At 41.2% G+C, this 18,439-nt stretch overlaps 1 protein-coding gene across 2 annotated transcripts; it reads right to left on the reverse strand.

Annotated features, from left to right (window-relative positions):
- Positions 1 to 1,640: 1,640 nt before the first annotated feature.
- On the reverse strand, positions 1,641 to 18,438 carry LOC118390234 (glutaminyl-peptide cyclotransferase-like). Of its 2 annotated transcripts, none has more exons than XM_035780585.2 (7): positions 17,413 to 18,189; positions 16,973 to 17,119; positions 16,496 to 16,798; positions 15,840 to 16,001; positions 15,636 to 15,735; positions 15,122 to 15,238; positions 1,641 to 4,130 (listed from the first exon to the last, which is right to left on the reverse strand). In XM_035780585.2, exons 1-7 carry the CDS (start codon positions 17,644 to 17,646, stop codon positions 4,066 to 4,068), a joined length of 1,128 nt encoding a protein of 375 aa, XP_035636478.1. In that variant the 5' UTR covers positions 17,647 to 18,189; the 3' UTR covers positions 1,641 to 4,065. The 2 variants fall into 2 exon arrangements, with proteins under 2 accessions (XP_035636478.1, XP_035636477.1); XM_035780584.2 differs by lacking the exon at positions 1,641 to 4,130 and adding an exon at positions 8,925 to 10,999 and having other exon boundaries at positions 17,413 to 18,438.
- Position 18,439: the final 1 nt, after the last annotated feature.

An 18,439-nucleotide genomic window follows, 5' to 3' on the forward strand; every position in this document is an offset into this window, starting at 1 on the left:
TATTATTGATATGCAAATATATAAACTGATTAAAACACTGGATCTGGACTGTAAACTGATTAAAACACAACGACTTCTTATTCAACAGCTCAATTCCTTTTAGAGAAAGTTTTGCATGGTATTTATCCCTGCAACATCTGATTGCAAATGTGGCGTTTGAAGTGGTTCACAGTTTATTGATGATACTCTTATCAGGAGTTTACCAAGTGATTAACTAAGTATATTTTTCAGACAACCAACATACAATGTATGTTCTCCTCTCTCCTTCGTTTCTGTCCCAAATGCCTCAGGTATAAATCCTCTCTGTTGTAGGTTGTGTGGGAAGGAGGGCTTTGTTCTCTTTTGTGTTTGTCTGTCTGCCTTTAATCTTGGATGAGGGCTGAGGGGTACTAGAGGGGCATGGCTTCATGCAAGGACACTGGAGCACTGAGTGTCCAGGTGCAGAAGAAAGAGGCCATGCATGAAAGAGTGACACCTGCATTTACACCTGCAAAATACACTTCTAGTGATTTCAGATCACATATAAGTGTGTGTAGTCAAGCCTTTTTTAAGAGCATATGATGTTTAGTGCTGTAGTCTTGTGTTCATTAGACTATTTTAAGAGCATATGATGTTTAGTGCTGTAGTCTTGTGTTCATTAGACTATTTTAAGAGCATATGATGTTTAGTGCTGTAGTCTTGTGTTCATTAGACTATTTTAAGAGCATATGATGTTTAGTGCTGTAGTCTTGTGTTCATGCTGCTCTTCAATTTTTCATGTAGCACTTACCACACGTATCATGCATTGTGCTATGGACAGAATGAAACATGGCAATGTCGCTAAATCACAACCCACTCTATCTTTTGGCAAAAACCTGATGTATGAAGTCTAGGTCATATGAATGAAGACATGAGTTATCTTGTGTTCAATAATTTGCCTAAAAAGCATCAGAACAGTCTCCCTTTAAACCAGTGGTGTAAAGCACTTAAAAATACTTAAGTACTACTTAAGTAGTTTTTTGGGGTATCTGTACATTACTTTACTATTTAAATTCTTAAGAACTTGTAATTTTATTCCACTACATTCCTAAAGAAAATAATGTACTTTCTACTCTATACATTTTCCCTGACAACCAACAGTAATCATTACATTTTGAATACTTAGCAGGACAGGAAAATGGTCCAAATCATGCACTTATCAAGAAAACATCTCTGGTCAAATGCTTCGTTTGTAAATGATGAGTGTTGCAGTGTGCCCCTGGCTATCCATAAATTAAAAAACACAAGAAAATCATGTAGTCTGGTATGCTTAATACAGCATTTTTAATGTGCACGTTTTGTTTTTTCCCTAACACAACACAGCTGATTCAAATGATCAAAGCTTGATGATTAGTGGATTATTTTAATCAGCTGTGTAGTGCTAGGGCAAAAAATAAAACGTGCACAGAGTTTGTGAAACCTTGTAAGGAATTTAAAATCATTATGTTTACTTTTGATTAAGTATATTTCAGCATTTACATTTACTTTTAAAACGTAAGTATATTTAAAACAAAATATTTTTTTACTTTTACTCAAGTAGTATTTTACTGAGGGAGTTTCACTTTACCTTGAGTCATTTTCTATTAAGGTATCTTTACTTTTACTCAAGTATGACAATTGGGTACTTTCTCCACCACTGCTTTTAATATACATTCATTACAATAATTAAAGGCAATATGTATCATATTAGAAAATAGACAAAGACAACATACAATGGATAGACAACAATTATATCTACCTTAAATAAGGCTATATACACTGAGTGTACAAAACATTATGAACACTTTCCTAATATTGAGTTGCACCCTCTTTTGTAGTCACAACAGCCTCAATTCGTCAGGGCATGGACTTTACAAGGTGTCAAGCGTTCCACAGGAATACTGGCCCATGTTGACCTCAATGCTTCCTACAGTTATGTCAAGTTGGTTGGATTATTAAAACAAACAGGAAACTGTTGAGTGTGAAAAACAAAGCAGCGTTGCTATTCTTGACACACTCAAACCGGTGCACCTACTATCATACCCCGTTCAAAGGCACTTAAATCTTTTGTCTTGCCCATTCACCCTCTAAATGGCACACAAACACAATCCATTGTCTCAAGGCTTAACATCCTCATTTCAAAAGTCTCCTCCCCTTCATCTACACTGATTGAAATGGATTTAACAGGTGACATCAATAAGGGATCATAGCTTCCATCTGGATTCACCTGGTCAGTCTATGTCATGAAAAGAGCAGATGGTCCTATACAGTGTTACACAGTCAATTAACTAATCCAGGGATGGGAAACTTTGATGGGGGTGGGGGGCCACAAAAAAATCTGAATTCATCATGAGGTGCCACAGTTTTACAGCTAATTTCCTGCAATTCTACACATTTTGCCATAGGGTGGAGAGAAATGTTTGCAGTTTTTAATATGATATCTTAGTGAAATTACTAACAAAGTAATTCAACCATGATACGTTTAGAGGGGGGGATTGATCTGGGGGACATTAAAGGGGCCACCAGTTGCCCATCCCTGAAATAAACAGACCAGAGCCAGCTGCTAATGCATTGGTGCCTAGAGTCAACCCGTTAACCAGACCGGGACTGACCATTTTCTCAATGGTAAACGGCATCTTTCATTTGTCCACCATCTTTGCTTCTGCTTCTAGTACATGTGCTGAGATCTACCCATATTACCGCCACCTAGCGGCTAAAGCGAGAGCCTTACATAATTGAGCTGTCAAGATTATGACCCAATCTCAAATGGACCCCTAGGGAGAATATGAATTGCATTTCTTCCTCATGTCCTCTCTCCTCACACCCCTCTGACCTTCTCCTCCAATGGGTTTTGAGAATGAGGTGAGAGAGGACAGGAGTCAAGGAAATGCAATTGAGATATCCCCCTATAGTAAACCCTACACACTTGAGATCTGAGAGGATTTAACAGGTGCAACCAATATGCCAATAGCTGCACCTTGCCCTCTCATATGCTAAGTTTCACCATATTGCTTATACCAACCAAATAATTTCAGATTTCCACAAGTGCATAGGGAGTAGGGTCAAGGGTTCCATTTGGGATTGGGCTGTTAGCTTGAGCTACTTTCTGGTTCTGACAGTCAATATCTAAATTACTCAGGCATTTCTAATTTGTGTGATGCCACCTGTGAGTGGAAGGTAGACTAGAAGTTAGAGCGTTGGGCCAGCTGCTGAAACGTCGCTGGTTTGAATACCCAAGACAACAGGGTGAAAAACCTGTCGATGTGCCCTTAAGCAAGGCACTTAACCCTAATTTGCTCCAGGGGCACCATACTACTATGGCTGACCCTATAAAACAACATATTTCACTTCACCTATCTGGTATATGTGACAATACATGTTTATTTACCGTACATTTCATAAGCATTATATAATGTCATTACTTGACCTCTTGTGACACGTAAGCATATACTAATATTAGCTAGACTTAAAATAATAGTAAAATTCACTTCTCATACTGATGATATCATCTTTAAATCCAAAACACTCAACAGGTTAATGTAGCTAGATGAAAGTATTTTACAACAATGACCAGAGCAACTGGTCTGCTCAACCCAACAAACTCACTGGCCAGAGACTGTTTTCAAATGTACATCCTCATCAGTGGTGTCCACCTCTCTGACAGAGGACAATAGTGATGTCATACAGTTCAGATCCATGGCCATTGCTTAGGACAATGACTGCACTTACTCAGCTGCAGATTGAAAGGAGTAGTAATCTGACTAGTGAATGATTAATGTAATTACATAGCGCATGCCCACGTATCCAGTTAGAGGTAGAGAAGGAAATGGTTTTGGTCATCTCTCTGCTTTGGGTTTGGAGAAAGTTCCTAGTTGCTTTGTGTTCACATCTTTCAGCTGGTCTAGCTGTCTCTGTCCGCGCCGGTAAAGATATTCTATGTGCATGACATCAGTCTTCTTGATGCTGGAGTTCTCTCGGAACTCATCCCGGATCCTGGGTAGAAAGCCTGGCTTGTCCTGGCCAGCACGCAGGAACTGGCGGAACAGAGACAACACCTGTTTCTGCAGCTTACTGTGGCGTGCCATGGTGTGGAACACAGGGCAACAGCAACACAGATGACCAGGGAAGACGACCTACCAGAAGACAGAGAATGAAGCAGCCTCAGTCACAACACATGCATCAGGGTGTAGATGAAGTGTCTCCTACACCTATGGGAGAAAGACATCATAGTGGCTGGTGAAACAATTATATCTGGCCATGTTAGTTGTCATTATATTATCTTATGATTATAGGTGTGTTTCTGAAGATTTGATTAGCCTCGTGATGATAGCCTATGAAACCAATATCCCAGATGATAAATAAACTCAGATTGGACAGTCAGGGACCCGAACTCATCCCAGGCAGTGGACAGTAACGTTACAGGAACAGTATTATATTAGTGAGTCACATCAATAAAACTTATAGCTAGTCCCTAACCTACACAAACCACAAAGTTGAACACTTTACAAGACATTCCACATACAGGCTGATACTAAAACACCACAATATGGTTTAAAGTCATGTAGCTATATACTAGCTAGCTAGTCGAATTTACTGGGCTAGAACTGCTCGCTAGCTAACCAGCAAACTAACCTACCTTCACAGTCAGTGTCAACTTCGAAAATATAGTCACTTTGCCTGTATTTGATAGTGAAATGCGTTTCATATCAAGTGTGAAACTCCCGTTAATAACCTATTTACCACTTAAACCGTTTGAGGAACATATTGCTTAAACACTAGCTAGCTAACACAGCACGACCTTTATGATAACTCATGTTAGCTATGTAATCAAAGACAGTATAGTATGAAGATAGGCCAGAACTGCTTCCCCATATCAGACTTCTAGGCGATGTCACGGCGACATTTGCTAGCTAAACACGTAATAAGCAGGAGGGTCATTCCTCTCTTGCGGTGCCATGTGGACCTCAAAACTTTTGGAGAAAAAAACCCCAATATATATATTTTAAATGGTAAATGAGCATGTTTGACTTTCAGAAAAACAAATTGGTCAAACTCAGGCACTTACAAAAATATTGGGTGCATTTTCCAATTTGTTAGGCGCATAATCCTAACTGGGTGGGAATGTTGAGCCTAAATTAGCCATAGCTCTGAGTGAGCAAGATTGAGCTGGCAAGCAAAATGGTGAACACATGAACAGGATTTTAACTTCTCTATCAAACATATTTACATTTTCTCCATAATTTAGCCTAACATAGTTGACATTTGAGTGGGACATACGGACTAACAACTGAGTATTTATATTTATTGAGTTTTGCAAAATAGTTTTCCCACCAAAGAAATTACGACACTTCCTAAATGTGGTGTCATTGTAGGAAGGGGTTGTTTTCTTAAATGGAGAATTTCAACAAACAGGGAAAGTGATTAGGAAAATCTTAAATAAAATAATTATGAAAAATACTTTATTGATGAAAGAGACTTTAACTAGGACTATAACATAAGGAAGAACGATTTTAAAATGTGTATTATTTTATGGCATATTTATTGTGTAAGTAGATAACTGGGGACATGGCAAAAACGCCAACATCCACTGACAAAAAAAACTTGCATAAAACTCCCTTTCAGGATCCATATTTGTATGTTTTTTAAGGTTAAGGACACCTGGCCTTATATTTAAAACCTTCTGGAATCCACATATTACACTAAATAAGAACTGATATTTCCTGGGGACAGAAAAGGTACCGAAAAGTAGGACTGACCCAGACCGTCAAATCAAAGGTCCATATAAAGTTGTTTTTGATGAAGATGAAAACGTGTCAGTTTGTTACTTTCACGAGGTTGGCGTAATAACATGTTAAACTCGTTGAGGTATTGGCTCAAATCCACGTTGTGCCTTTAGATTTCGAGAAAAGGAACAACTAATTTTTCACTTCTCAAACCCAGGCCTGGGCTGATTTTCCCAAAAGCATCGTAGCACTAAAATGATCTTTCGTTTATTTAGTTTCAATGGAATTAAGATGGTTATTGCTACGATACCTTTGCGAAACCCAGGTCAAGTCTGTTTCGCAAGCGTTCCCGGAAGTTTCGCGATGTTGCGCCTCTGAGTTTAGAAACTCTGTGGTTAAATGTTTATGTTACGAAAGCCAAAGGCGACGGAGCTGTTGCGATGGGTGCTAGTTACACTGCCCTCTATTGGCTTGGATCTCACCTCACAATTACGTTGTCAGTTTAGTACAGGCTCAAACGTTCGGGTGAACTTAACATGTTTCAACAAATTTCTCACACATTAAATTAAACAAATCAAACAAGTTTCTAATCTTTATTTAGGAAAACATTCTGTGTGGAATTCTATGCAAGCAATCATTCATTTCATATACATTTTTCATACAGTTCAATAATAATACAAACATAATTAAAATATGAGTCGATGTCAGAAAGTAGTGCAATAAAATATTGGGTTGAGGGTTGAGGTACTGAATAGCCTCAATCAATCTTTCACATAGAAGATGGCATGACTCCAATGGAAGCCCGTTGTGCATGAACCATTCTGAGTGTCTTGTTTCTTTCGGCAAAACAATTATAGGACATGTTGGCTAGCAGAAATAGACTGTCAGCCAGGCTATGTAACAACACTGTGACAGTTACAGCATCCATTCACACAGTCTGGTTAATTCAGTATAATAATGTTGTCACTGAGTTCGCTGTAGCAAGTATTGCGCATAAAATAGTTTCTTATTATGCATTATTAGATTCTGCTGGCTGAGATCATGTGAAAGCCATTGTTGTGCTACAATAGTGGATGCATACAGTACACAATAATCTATTAATAATAATAATGAATGGGTGATTTTTTTGACCAGTTAACTGGTGGATGCGACTCTTTCAGTATACAAATAATATGTGACACATTGGCACTGAACATAGTATTACTTCTAGATAAATATCTCTACATACCGTAATGCTCAATATACAAAGTCATACCAATACATTTGATTAATCTTTATCTTCATCCTAATATATAGTACATGTATTTCAACAAACAGAGTTGGAACTGTTGGGTCTATGTAAAATCGGAAGCATAACTTGGTATTACTTGCATAAGCTACTAGAAGATACTTCAGAAAGTATTCATACCCCTTGACTTATTTCATATTTTGTCCTGTTACAGCCTGAATTCAATATGGATTAAATCGAGGGATTTTCTCACCCATCTACACACAATACCCCATAATGACAAATTTGAGCAAATGTATTGAAAATGAAATACAGAAATATCTCATTTACATAAGAATTCACACCCGAGTCAATACTTTGCAGAAGCACCTTTGGCAGCGATAACAGCTGTCTTTCTTACCCAGTCTTTCTGGGTAAGTCTCTAAGAGCTTTGCACTCATGGATTGTATTATATTTAAAGTGGGGCAAAAAAAGTATTTAGTTAGTCAGCCACCAATTGTGCAAGTTCTCCCACTTAAAAAGATGAGAGGCCTGTAATTTTCATCATAGGTACACTTCAACTATGACAGACAAATTTAGAAAAAGAATCCAGAAAAATCACATTGTAGGATTTTTAATGAATTTATTTGCAAATTATGGTGGAAAATAAGTATTTGGTCACCTACAAACAAGCAAGATTTCTGGCTCTCACAGAGAGCTTCTTCTTTAAGAGGCTCCTCTGTCCTCCATTCATTACCTGTATTAATGGCACCTGTTTGAACTTGTTATCAGTATAAAAGACACCAGTCCACAACCTCAAACAGTCACACTCCAAACTCCACTATGGCCAAGACTATGGCCAAGACTATGGCCAATTGTAGACCTGCACCAGGCTGGGAAGACTGAATTTGCAATAGGTAAGCAGCTTGGTTTGAAGAAATCAACTGTGGGAGCAATTATTAGGAAATGGAAGACATACAAGACCACTGATAATCTCCCTCGATCTGGGGCTCCACGCAAGGTCTCACCCCGTGGGGTCAAAATGATCACAAGAACGGTGAGCAAAAATCCCAGAACCACACGGGGGGACCTAGTGAATGACCTGCAGAGAGCTGGGACCAAAGTAACAAAGCCTACCATCAGTAACGCACTACGCTGCCAGGGACTCAAATCCTGCAGTGCCAGATGTGTCCCCCTGCTTAAGCCAGTACATGTCCAGGCCCGTCTGAAGTTTGCTAGAGAGCATTTGGATGATCCAGAAGAAGATTGGGAGAATGTCATATGGTCAGATGAAACCAAAATATAACTTTTTGGTAAAAACTCAACTCGTCGTGTTTGGAGGACAAAGAATGCTGAGTTGCATCCAAAGAACACCATACCTACTGTGAAGCATGGGGGTGGAAACATCATGCTTTGGGGCTGTTTTTCTGCAAAGGGACCAGGACGACTGATTTGTGTAAAGGAAAGAATGAATGGGGCCATGTATCGTGAGATTTTGAGTGAAAACCTCCTTCCATCAGCAAGGGCATTGAAGATTAAACGTGGCTGGGTCTTTCAGCATGACAATGATCCCAAACACACCGCCCGGGCAACGAAGGAGTGGCTTTGTAAGAATCATTTCAAGGTCCTGGAGTGGCCTAGCCAGTCTCCAGATCTCAACCCCATAGAAAATCTTTGGAGGGAGTTGAAAGTCCTAGAGGAGTGCTCTAGAGGAGTTCTGCATGGAGGAATGGGCCAAAATACCAGCAACAGTGTGTGAAAACCTCGTGAAGACTTACAGAAAACGTTTGACCTCTGTCATTGCCAACAAAGGGTATATAACAAAGTATTGAGATAAACTTTTGTTATTGACCAAATACTTTTCATCCACCATAATTTGCAAATAAATCAATTAAAAATCTTACAATGTGATTTTCTGGATTTTTTTTATTCTCATATTGTCTGTCATAGTTGAAGTGTGCCTATGATGAACATTACAGGCCTCTCATCTTTTTAAGTGGGAGAACTTGCACAATTGGTGGCTGACTAAATATTTTTTGCCCCACTGTATATGTATTATATATTTTCACATTCTTTAAAAAAATATTCAAGCTCTGTCTAGTTGGTTGTTGATCATGGCTAGACAGCCATTTTCAAGTCTTGCCATAGATTTCCAAGTAAAGTTAAGTCAAGACTTTAACTCGGCCACTCAGGAACATTCACTGTCATCTTGGTAAGCAACTCCTGTGTAGATTTGGCCTTGTGTTTTAGGTTATTGTCCTGCTGAAAGGTGAATTAATCTCCCAGTGTCTGGTGGAAAGCAGACTGAAACAGGTTTTCATCTAGGATTTTTCCTGTGCTTAGCTACATTCTGTTTCTTTTTATCCTGAAAAACTCCCCTGTCCTTAACAATTACATGCATACCCATAACATGATGCAGACACCACTATGCTTGAAAATATGGAGAGTGGTACTCAGTAATGTGTTATATTGGATTTGCCCCAAACAAAACACTTTGTATTCAGAACAAGGAATTAATTGCTTTGCCACATTTCATTGCATTATTACTTTAGTGCCTCGTTGCAATCAGGATGCATGTTTTGGAATATTTTTATTCTGTACAGGCTTCCTTCTTTTCACTCTGTCAATTAGGTTAATATTGTGGAGTAACTACAGCGTTGTTGATACATCCATCCTCAGTTTTATCCTATCACAGCCCCAAAAAACTCTGTAACTGTTTTAAAGTCACCATTGGTCTTATGTTGAAATCCCTGAGCGGTTTCCTTCCTCTCTGGCAACTGAGTTAAGAAGGAAGCTCGTATCTTTACAGTGACTGGGTGTATTGATACACCACCCAAAGTGTCATTAATAACTTCACCATGCTCAAAGGGATATTCAATGTATTTTTTAAATTGTATTTTTCCCTTCTATCAATAGGTGCCCTTCTTTGTGAGGCATTGGAAAACCTCCTGTCTTTGTGGTTGAATCTGTGTTTGAAATTCACTGCTTGACTGAGAGACCTTACAGATAATTGTATGTGTGGGACACAGAGATGAGGTAGTCATTCAACAATCATGTAAAACACTATTATTGCACACAGAGTGTGTCCATGCGACGTATTTATGCCATAATAAAAGGGTTGAATAGTTATTGACTCAAGATATTTCAGCTTTTCATTTGTAATTAATTTGCAACATTTTCAAAAAATCTAATTCCACTTTGAAATTATGGGGTATTGTAGGTAGGCTAGTGGCAACAATCCATTTTAAATTCAGGCTGTAACACAACAAGATGTGAATAAAGTCAAGGGGTGTGAATACTTTCTGAAGGCACTGTTAATACACAATTATATCCCATATAATCTAGCACTTCCCAAAGCACATATTTATTGCTATATTATTACTGGACTGTCTGTCCTAAACATATAAGTGATTTTTGGGGAACAAATATGTACAGTTATGTCTGTATATCACCTCTTTATTTAGCATTTTAATATTTTTTTATCCACATGATCTAGCTTGAACTTCCCTCATTGGGAAACACTATATACTCTAGTGTTCACAACCTCATTTACTGAACGTATTGAGAAAAGGCACCTAATCAAGTTCGTCATTCTGTTTTTGCATAAGTCTGAGTTCCACGTGGATTATGGGAATGAGAGGGACAGGGTATATAAAAGGCCTCTATAATCACAATCCTAATTTCAACCGTTTTCTAGTATGGCTCCAGAATGGATTTCTTTTTAAAACAACAAGACTACTAGGGTATAGATTCTAGAACGAGAGATATAGGTGATGTAGAGAAAAGGCATGGTATGATAGGACTTTGATGATTGTAAATTGATTATGAGGGAGACTGGCTGGTATTATAAAATGCAGCTGGGTGATTGTGGCATAAAGTCTAAAGGATACATGTCTATGAGCAACAGTAAAGGGAGGAAACGTCAGTCAGAGTCCTATGTATTCAGCAAGGAACACCACTAGCACCTTGGTGAGGTTCTCGATAGTCTGAGAATGGATGTGTTCCGCAGTGTCCTCCAGAGTGTGCATAAAGGAGGGGAAGGGCGTTGTGATCATGTGTAGGACTGGAACCCCTGCGGGCATAGAGGGGAGTGGGTGGGAATGGCAGAGAGACAGGGGAGGGGAGAAGACAAATGAGATAGGGTAGAGTGTAGGGGATGACAGAGAGACAGGGGAGGGGAGAAGACAAATGAGATAGGGTAGAGTGTAGGGGATGACAGAGAGACAGGGGAGGGGAGAAGACAAATGAGATAGGGTAGAGTGTAGGGGATGACAGACAAATGAGATAGGGTAGAGTGTAGGGGATGACAGAGAGACAGGGGAGGGGGGAAGACAAATGAGATAGGGTAGAGTGTAGGGGATGACAGAGAGACAGGGGAGGGGAGGGGAGAAGACAAATGAGATAGGGTAGAGTGTAGGGGATGACAGAGAGACAGGGGAGGGGAGGGGAGGGGAGACAAATGAGATAGGGTAGAGTGTAGGGGATGACAGAGAGACAGGGGGTAGGGGGGATGACAGAGAGACAGGGGAGGGAGGGGAGAAGACAAATGAGGTAGGGTAGAGTGTAGGGGATGACAGAGAGACAGGGGAGGGGAGAAGACAAATGAGATAGGGTAGAGTGTAGGGGATGACAGAGAGACAGGGGAGGGGAGAAGACAAATGAGATAGGGTAGAGTGTAGGGGATGACAGAGAGACAGGGAGGGGAGGGGAGAAGACAAATGAGATAGGGTAGAGTGTAGGGGATGACAGAGATGACAAATGAGATAGACAGGGACAGGGGAGGGAGGGGAGAAGACAAATGAGAGGGGAGGTAGGGGAGAAGACAAATGAGATAGGGTAGAGTGTAGGGGATGACAGAGAGACAGGGGAGGGGAGAAGACAAATGAGATAGGGTAGAGTGTAGGGGATGACAGAGAGACAGGGGAGGGGAGGGGAGAAGACAAATGAGATAGGGTAGAGTGTAGGGGATGACAGAGAGACAGGGGAGGGGAGGGGAGAAGACAAATGAGATAGGGTAGAGTGTAGGGGATGACAGAGAGACAGGGGGGGAGGGGAGAAGACAAATGAGATAGGGTAGAGTGTAGGGGATGACAGAGAGACAAATGAGATAGGGTAGAGTGTAGGGGATGACAGAGAGACAGGGGAGGGGAGGGGCGAAGACAAATGAGATAGGGTAGAGTGTAGGGGATGACAGAGAGACAGGGGAGGGGAGAAGACAAATGAGATAGGGTAGAGTGTAGGGGATGACAGGGGTTAATAGACGGAGAGATAAAAAAAGGCAGATGGTAGATTAAGTTCTACAGGGATAAAACTAAAGCAGAGGGAGAACTCTCTGCAGATATAGTACAGTCATAAGGTCATAGTCTAATCAGCGGTGTAGATATCAGAGGCAGGTTTTTTTTAATGAGCATGGCCTTATTTCTATTACAGCATATTGGATGACTGTCTGTCTTTCATATTCCATTCACCCAGTTCAATGTAACATTGATATGTTTAGGCTACTACATGATACTCATATTTGCCCTATACCCATCATGAGGTTGTTACAACCTAGCCTACAAATGAAGTTTATAACGTAGGTGCAAAGGTCGAAAGACAAATTGGAGTACTGCCTGCATATAGCTGATCTAGGGTGTAATCATTAGTCCAAACAGTTGCAAAACTAAAACAAGAGTTTCTAGTGGACAAATTCAGGTAGATCCATCCAAATCAAATCATCAAAATCAAATCAAATGTATTTATATAGCCCTTTGTACATCAGCTGATATCTCAAAGTGCTGTACACGTTTCATTCCGTTTTCTTCCATTTAAGAAACATTTTGCAACAGAATTGGCGGAATAAATACACCCCTGTTCAGCCACACTGTCACACCCTGATCAGTTTCACCTGTCCTTGTTATTGTCTCCACCTCCTTCAGGTGTCACTTGTTATCCCTGGTGTATATATCCCTGTGTTTCCTGTCTCTCTGTGTCAGTTCGTCTTGTATGTTCCAAGTCAACCAGTGTGTTTTTCCCATGCTCCTGCCTGTTCTATTCTCTTTTACTAGTCCTCCCAGTTTTGACCTCTGCCTGTTTTCTGGACTCTGTACCCGCCTGCGTGACCATTCTGCCTGCCCTGACCTCGAGCCAGCCTGCCACACTGTACGTCCTGGACTCTGAACTGATTTTGACTTTTTGCCTTTCCACGACCATTCTCTTGCCTTCCCCTATTGGATATAATAAATATCAAGGACTTAAACCATCTGCCTCCTGTGTCTGCATCTGGGTCTCGCCTTGTGCCCGTATAAGCACACACAGTTCACTTTCATAGCAGCCACACAAACAGCATCATCACATTTACATGCTCTCTTCTCATATTTTCCCTTCACTTGTGGAGTTCAGTGCACAACACAACAGCTGTCATACCATAGCTGCTACACACAGCCTACATTGTTGTCACCATATTATCTAACTTCATAGTCAACATAGCTACTATAACTAACGCATTAGTAAACCCACAATCCAATCCATGTGTACAATCACGCAGTAGTGTACAACGAGCAGTTTAGTAGTTACACTGGCGGGGCCCAGTGACAATACACTTATAAAACCGAAAGCTCACCTTGAATTGGACAGTTCGGATAGCCTTAGCCAGCTAGCTAACATAAATATCATTCCTCTCTGTTTGAGTCAGGTTGTTGAAGACGCTAAATTAGCTGCATTGGCTAGTGTAAGTCAAACTGAAACTGAAAGAAAAAAAAATATTTTGCTCTGCTGCTTCTCCTTAATTTTGTACAAAATGAATTTGTTCAAAACTGTTCAACTATTGTCTTTCTCTCTCTTTGAGGCAACTACTCACCACATTTTATGCACTGCAGTGCTAGCTAGCTGTAGCTTATGCTTTCACTACTAGATTCATTCTCTGATCCTTTGATTGGATGGACATGTCAGTTCATCCTGCAAGAGCTCTGATAGGTTGGAGGACGTCCCCCGGAAGTCGTCATAATTACTGTGTAAGTGTATGAAGGGGGTGAGCACCATGAGCCTCCTAGGTTTTGTATTGAAGTCAAGGTACCCAGAGGAGAATGGAAGCGAGCTGTTCTGTTACACTATGGTGCTACCCTACAGGCTACTGTAGACCTTCATTGCAAAACTGTGTTTTAATCAGTCATTTGGTGACGTGAATATATTTAGTATAGTTTTACCTAAAAAGGAGATCTTGCAATATGTATCTATTTGGGTGACTTGACAAACATTTCATAGAAATGTGAGTTATAGATATGTCATACTCTAAGAAGCAGTAGATCTGTTCTATATGCACAATTTCTATGCTTTTTGCATCTTTTACTTTAGGTTTTGTACACCATCTTTAAACAGCTGAAAATATAATATTTTTGTTTATGTAAAATATATTTCACCACAGTTTATATGGTACAATGATTCTCTACACCAGGGGTTGTAAAACCTGCTGGTTTTCTGTTCTACCTGATAATTAAGTGCACATTGCAGTGGAAATTGCTTTGAGGTCCAGAGTTGAGTTTGAGGGCTCTACACTATACTTCACATAGGGCTCAGGAGGACCTGAGCCCTAGGACCATGCCCCAGGACTACCTGACATGATGACTCCTTGCTGTCCCCAGTCCACCTGGCCGTGCTGCTGCTCCAGTTTCAACTGTTCTGCCTTATTATTATTCGACCATGCTGGTCATTTATGAACATTTGAAGATCTTGGCCATGTTCTGTTATAATCTCCACCCAGCACAGCCAGAAGAGGACTGGCCACCCCACATAGCCTGGTTCCTCTCTAGGTTTCTTCCTAGGTTTTGGCCTTTCTAGGGAGTTTTTCCTAGCCACCGTGCTTCTACACCTGCATTGCTTGCTGTTTGGGGTTTTAGGCTGGGTTTCTGTACAGCACTTTGAGATATCAGCTGATGTACGAAGGGCTATATAAATACATTTGATTTTATATAAACTGAAATTAGGCGAACTATTCAAATTTTAGCAACCAGGAAATAGCCAAGCGATTTCCGCATAGTGCATCTTTAATATTTCACTAGAAAACTAAATTAAATTCACTGAGTAGGATGGTCCTCCCCTTCCTCCTCTTAAGAGCCTCCACTTATATATTCATGGTGTACTGTTAAACGTCCATCCTTGTTAGTCAGTAAATGTGCCCTCTAACCATCTGCCTATCTATGTGGGTGTGCTCTCTCACCCTGCTGGAGGAATGGCACATGGTCGTCCTCCACAGGGCCCAGGTTTATGTCCTTCCTGAAGTAGCTCACCTCTCTGGGGTGGGAGGACAGCAGACCCAGCTTATGGAGCCTCCTCTCTAGCACACGAACATGACAGCCACCGCGGGCCATGGGGGGTGGAGAAGGGGTAAGCAGGGAGGAAAGAAAAAATTATGGAGGAAGACAGGCTCATTTCAGGTGTCTTATTACTTGTGCCTGAGTGGAATTATAGCCAGATCAGCACTGCAGAGCCTGGTCCTGTATTAGCATGAGTCAGTCATCCACCTACAAAACTCTCTGCCTTGCTCCCTGGCTCTTTCTGTCATTCTAGTGTCCCTCTACCTCACTATCTCCATTACAATATGTTTTTGCCCCGTTACGATTACAGTGAGCAATGAGCGTGATAATAATGAATTAATTTACCTGGCAATATAGGCAATTTTTGTGATACAGTATATGGAGTATACATTTTGAGAAGAGAGGTGGGGGCCGTACCTGCATATATCAGCTCATCAAACCAGCGTACAGTGTCGTCAAAGTGGTTGACAAACATAGGGTCAGGGGCACCAATCAGATCCAAAAGAACAAACAGGTCCTGCCATTCAACATACAGAACACTTAGCTAAGCAAAAAATTAACTGCATACTACATAAGGCATGTGGCAATGGAACATTATAACAAACACTAACAAAGCCTCACCAAAGCATGTAACAGGGTGGTATGTTCAGCTCCTGGAGGGTGAGGTGTACGGGACATTTGTTCAGCAAGGTAACGTGAGCCATACAGAGAGTCGGAGGGGCTCGGCTGATCAAACGCCTCATTACCATCAAAGAAGACCAACTGCAAAGTCACCTGTGACTTCTACCAGAGAGAAAAACAGACAGAAAGAAAGACTGATACAGGGGTTGGAGTGATACATATTCTTGTAATATAACAAAAATGCTTAGAAAAATATATATTGGTCGAGTAATATGTGACTATCATACAATATCCTTTAAAATGCATTGCTTTTGATGCCAACATGGGAGATGTCCGGTGAGTGTTAATGATGTCTGTGCCTCAACCCACAAATGTCTGCAGTTTAATTTGGATATAAATGTTTGAATAATTGATGTGTTTGCATGGGTCAGACTCCAGATCTATAAATAGTCTGACATCCCGGGAGAGAGGCAAACATGTCAGAGGGTAGCCCAACCACACACTAAAGCCTCATCCTGTCATCAGTTTTCTGCAAATCCAACAACTTATATTCCCAGTGCAACCAGGAACTTAAAAGGATCTGTCAAGTCATCACTTTCATCCTTGCCCTCTGAAGCGTAGCCTTGTCCTACAGTAGCAGAGCAGACAGTATTTACCTGTTGTTTTAGCACTTTCAGGTGGACGTCCAGAGCAGTCACCAGCTCCAGTATCATGGCACAGGGGACGGCCGCGTCACTGGCCCCTAGGAACCTCCTGAGAGGCCCGTCGGGGGTTTTGGAAGCTGGGAGCATAGCCTTGGAGTCGTAGTGGCAGGCCAGCAGCAGACGGCGCGGGGCCGAGGGGTCCAGGACTGCCAGCAGGTTGGAGAAGGTGATTATTCCCTTTGGGGTAGCAGAGTTGAAGGAGTCGACCTCCAACGACCAACCCGCTGACAGGAACTCTAGATGGCTGTAGATATGCTGTGGCATTCACAGAAAAAAAATGTGTGATTTTAATCTAAGGACATTATTTCAGAAAACAAAATGTAAATTGATACAATAACATGTAAGACTGGGATAAAGAGACACCAGTTCCACTTTAATTACAGACGTTCTACCCTGATGTCTCTTCCTGGAGTCAGTAGAGATCCTAACCTCACGCACCCTACGGCTGCCCCTGGTACCTGGCAGTCTCTCTACCAGGATGGGCCTCAGGAGAGAGTACCACAGTCTACCTGAATTCACCTGGCCCACCAGACGCTTGATCTGGGCCACAGTTGCCCGACGGGGGTTATGGGTCAACTGCAGAAAGGGAGGACACCAGGAGAAAGGAGACAGTTGCAGTAGTTTTTTTCACATATGCATTTTGAAAACCGTCAGTCACCAGGCAGAAAATACTGTTATTATTGAGCAATCAAAGATCTGACTTGAGGTAAATTGTCTGCCATCAGTGAAGTGTATATAGTTGAACATACTGGGTTAAGTGTTCCAGCTGGCTGGGGTATGTAGGCAGCAGCACCTAAAAAGTAGGCTACTCCTTAGGCTTAGTCCAATATTGGAAAACCGGAGGCTACAGTGCAGGAGCCATCACCTACCTTGTCCCTTATTAGGTCTGGCACACGAAATTGTGTGTTATCGTCCATATGAATACTGTCATCATCATCGCTTGTATCATTACTCGAGAAAGAAAATCCAAGTGTCAGAGCTATAGCCAGCATCCCACATAGGCATACGAGAAGCACCCGAACTCGGGACATCCGGAGCCGGTAGCAGCGTCCCAGTAGCAGCTTGGTGCCTGGAGAAGATCGGGGCTTCCGGGTGGTTCTCATAACTTGGAAGAACCGTTAGATTCACACAACAGTTCAGTCCGGTACAGAGCCTTTCTTAACTATGTGCGTTGTAGTGCTTATGATTCCATGCTAGCGTATGGCAATGGAGAATAACGTCCATGACCGATTGAATTAATGAGGCCACAGGCTGCTTAGACTCGAGCCGAGCGTGGGCAAATAAACATGAAACAATATATGACATCTATGATTTTCATTTAACACAATTTCATCAGGATAGGCTACAATTTAACAACAAGATACAGGCTATTTTACCCGAATGGAGCACTCATGCAGTCATGTTGGGACATACATGCAGCGGCGGATCTGTCCAATCAAATCTATCAACCACTGAGGTATAATAAACTATCAACGTCCGCACTAATCGCATATTGACCCCCGCCATGTCGTCGTTTCGTTATGGCCCCATTTTTAGTGCACACGCGGTGTTCTGTGTCTGCAGTTGGTGCATGAGCTCCGACCGCCTGCTGTGAAAATTGTACGCGAAAATGATTCAGGAGAAGGCTATCAATTGATGGAAAAATGAGACTGAAAATGTGCCTTGTTTATTTGGAAGAAATTCGAAAAATGACAATAGACTAGAATTTTTTTTAAAGTCACACGTTAACCCAAAAATATGAATTTATGTGTGTATTGTTCCATCTATATATGTACATTGCTGAACGAATTAATCAATTATTGATTTATTGATTTATTGATTGATATCTAGTGAACCAAACCACTGATTGGTTTGTCTTGTCGGCAAAATATTTCCGCATGGTAGCATTAGAATCAC

Source organism: Oncorhynchus keta, chromosome 11 (assembly GCF_023373465.1).
Source record: "Oncorhynchus keta strain PuntledgeMale-10-30-2019 chromosome 11, Oket_V2, whole genome shotgun sequence".
Classification (NCBI taxonomy): Eukaryota; Metazoa; Chordata; class Actinopteri; order Salmoniformes; family Salmonidae; genus Oncorhynchus; species Oncorhynchus keta.

What these genes read in the sequence shown, in the direction of transcription:
- LOC118390234 (XM_035780584.2), bottom strand. Translation starts at nt 17,646, where the DNA reads ATGAGAACCACCCGGAAGCCCCGATCTTCTCCAGGCACCAAGCTGCTA. An exon ending in CAGACCTAATAAGGGACAAG is followed by an intron (nt 17,120 to 17,412) that starts GTAGGTGATGGC and finishes CCCTTTCTGCAG; the next exon opens with TTGACCCATAACCCCCGTCG. An exon ending in TGATGAGCTGATATATGCAG is followed by an intron (nt 15,239 to 15,635) that starts GTACGGCCCCCA and finishes TTCGTGTGCTAG; the next exon opens with AGAGGAGGCTCCATAAGCTG.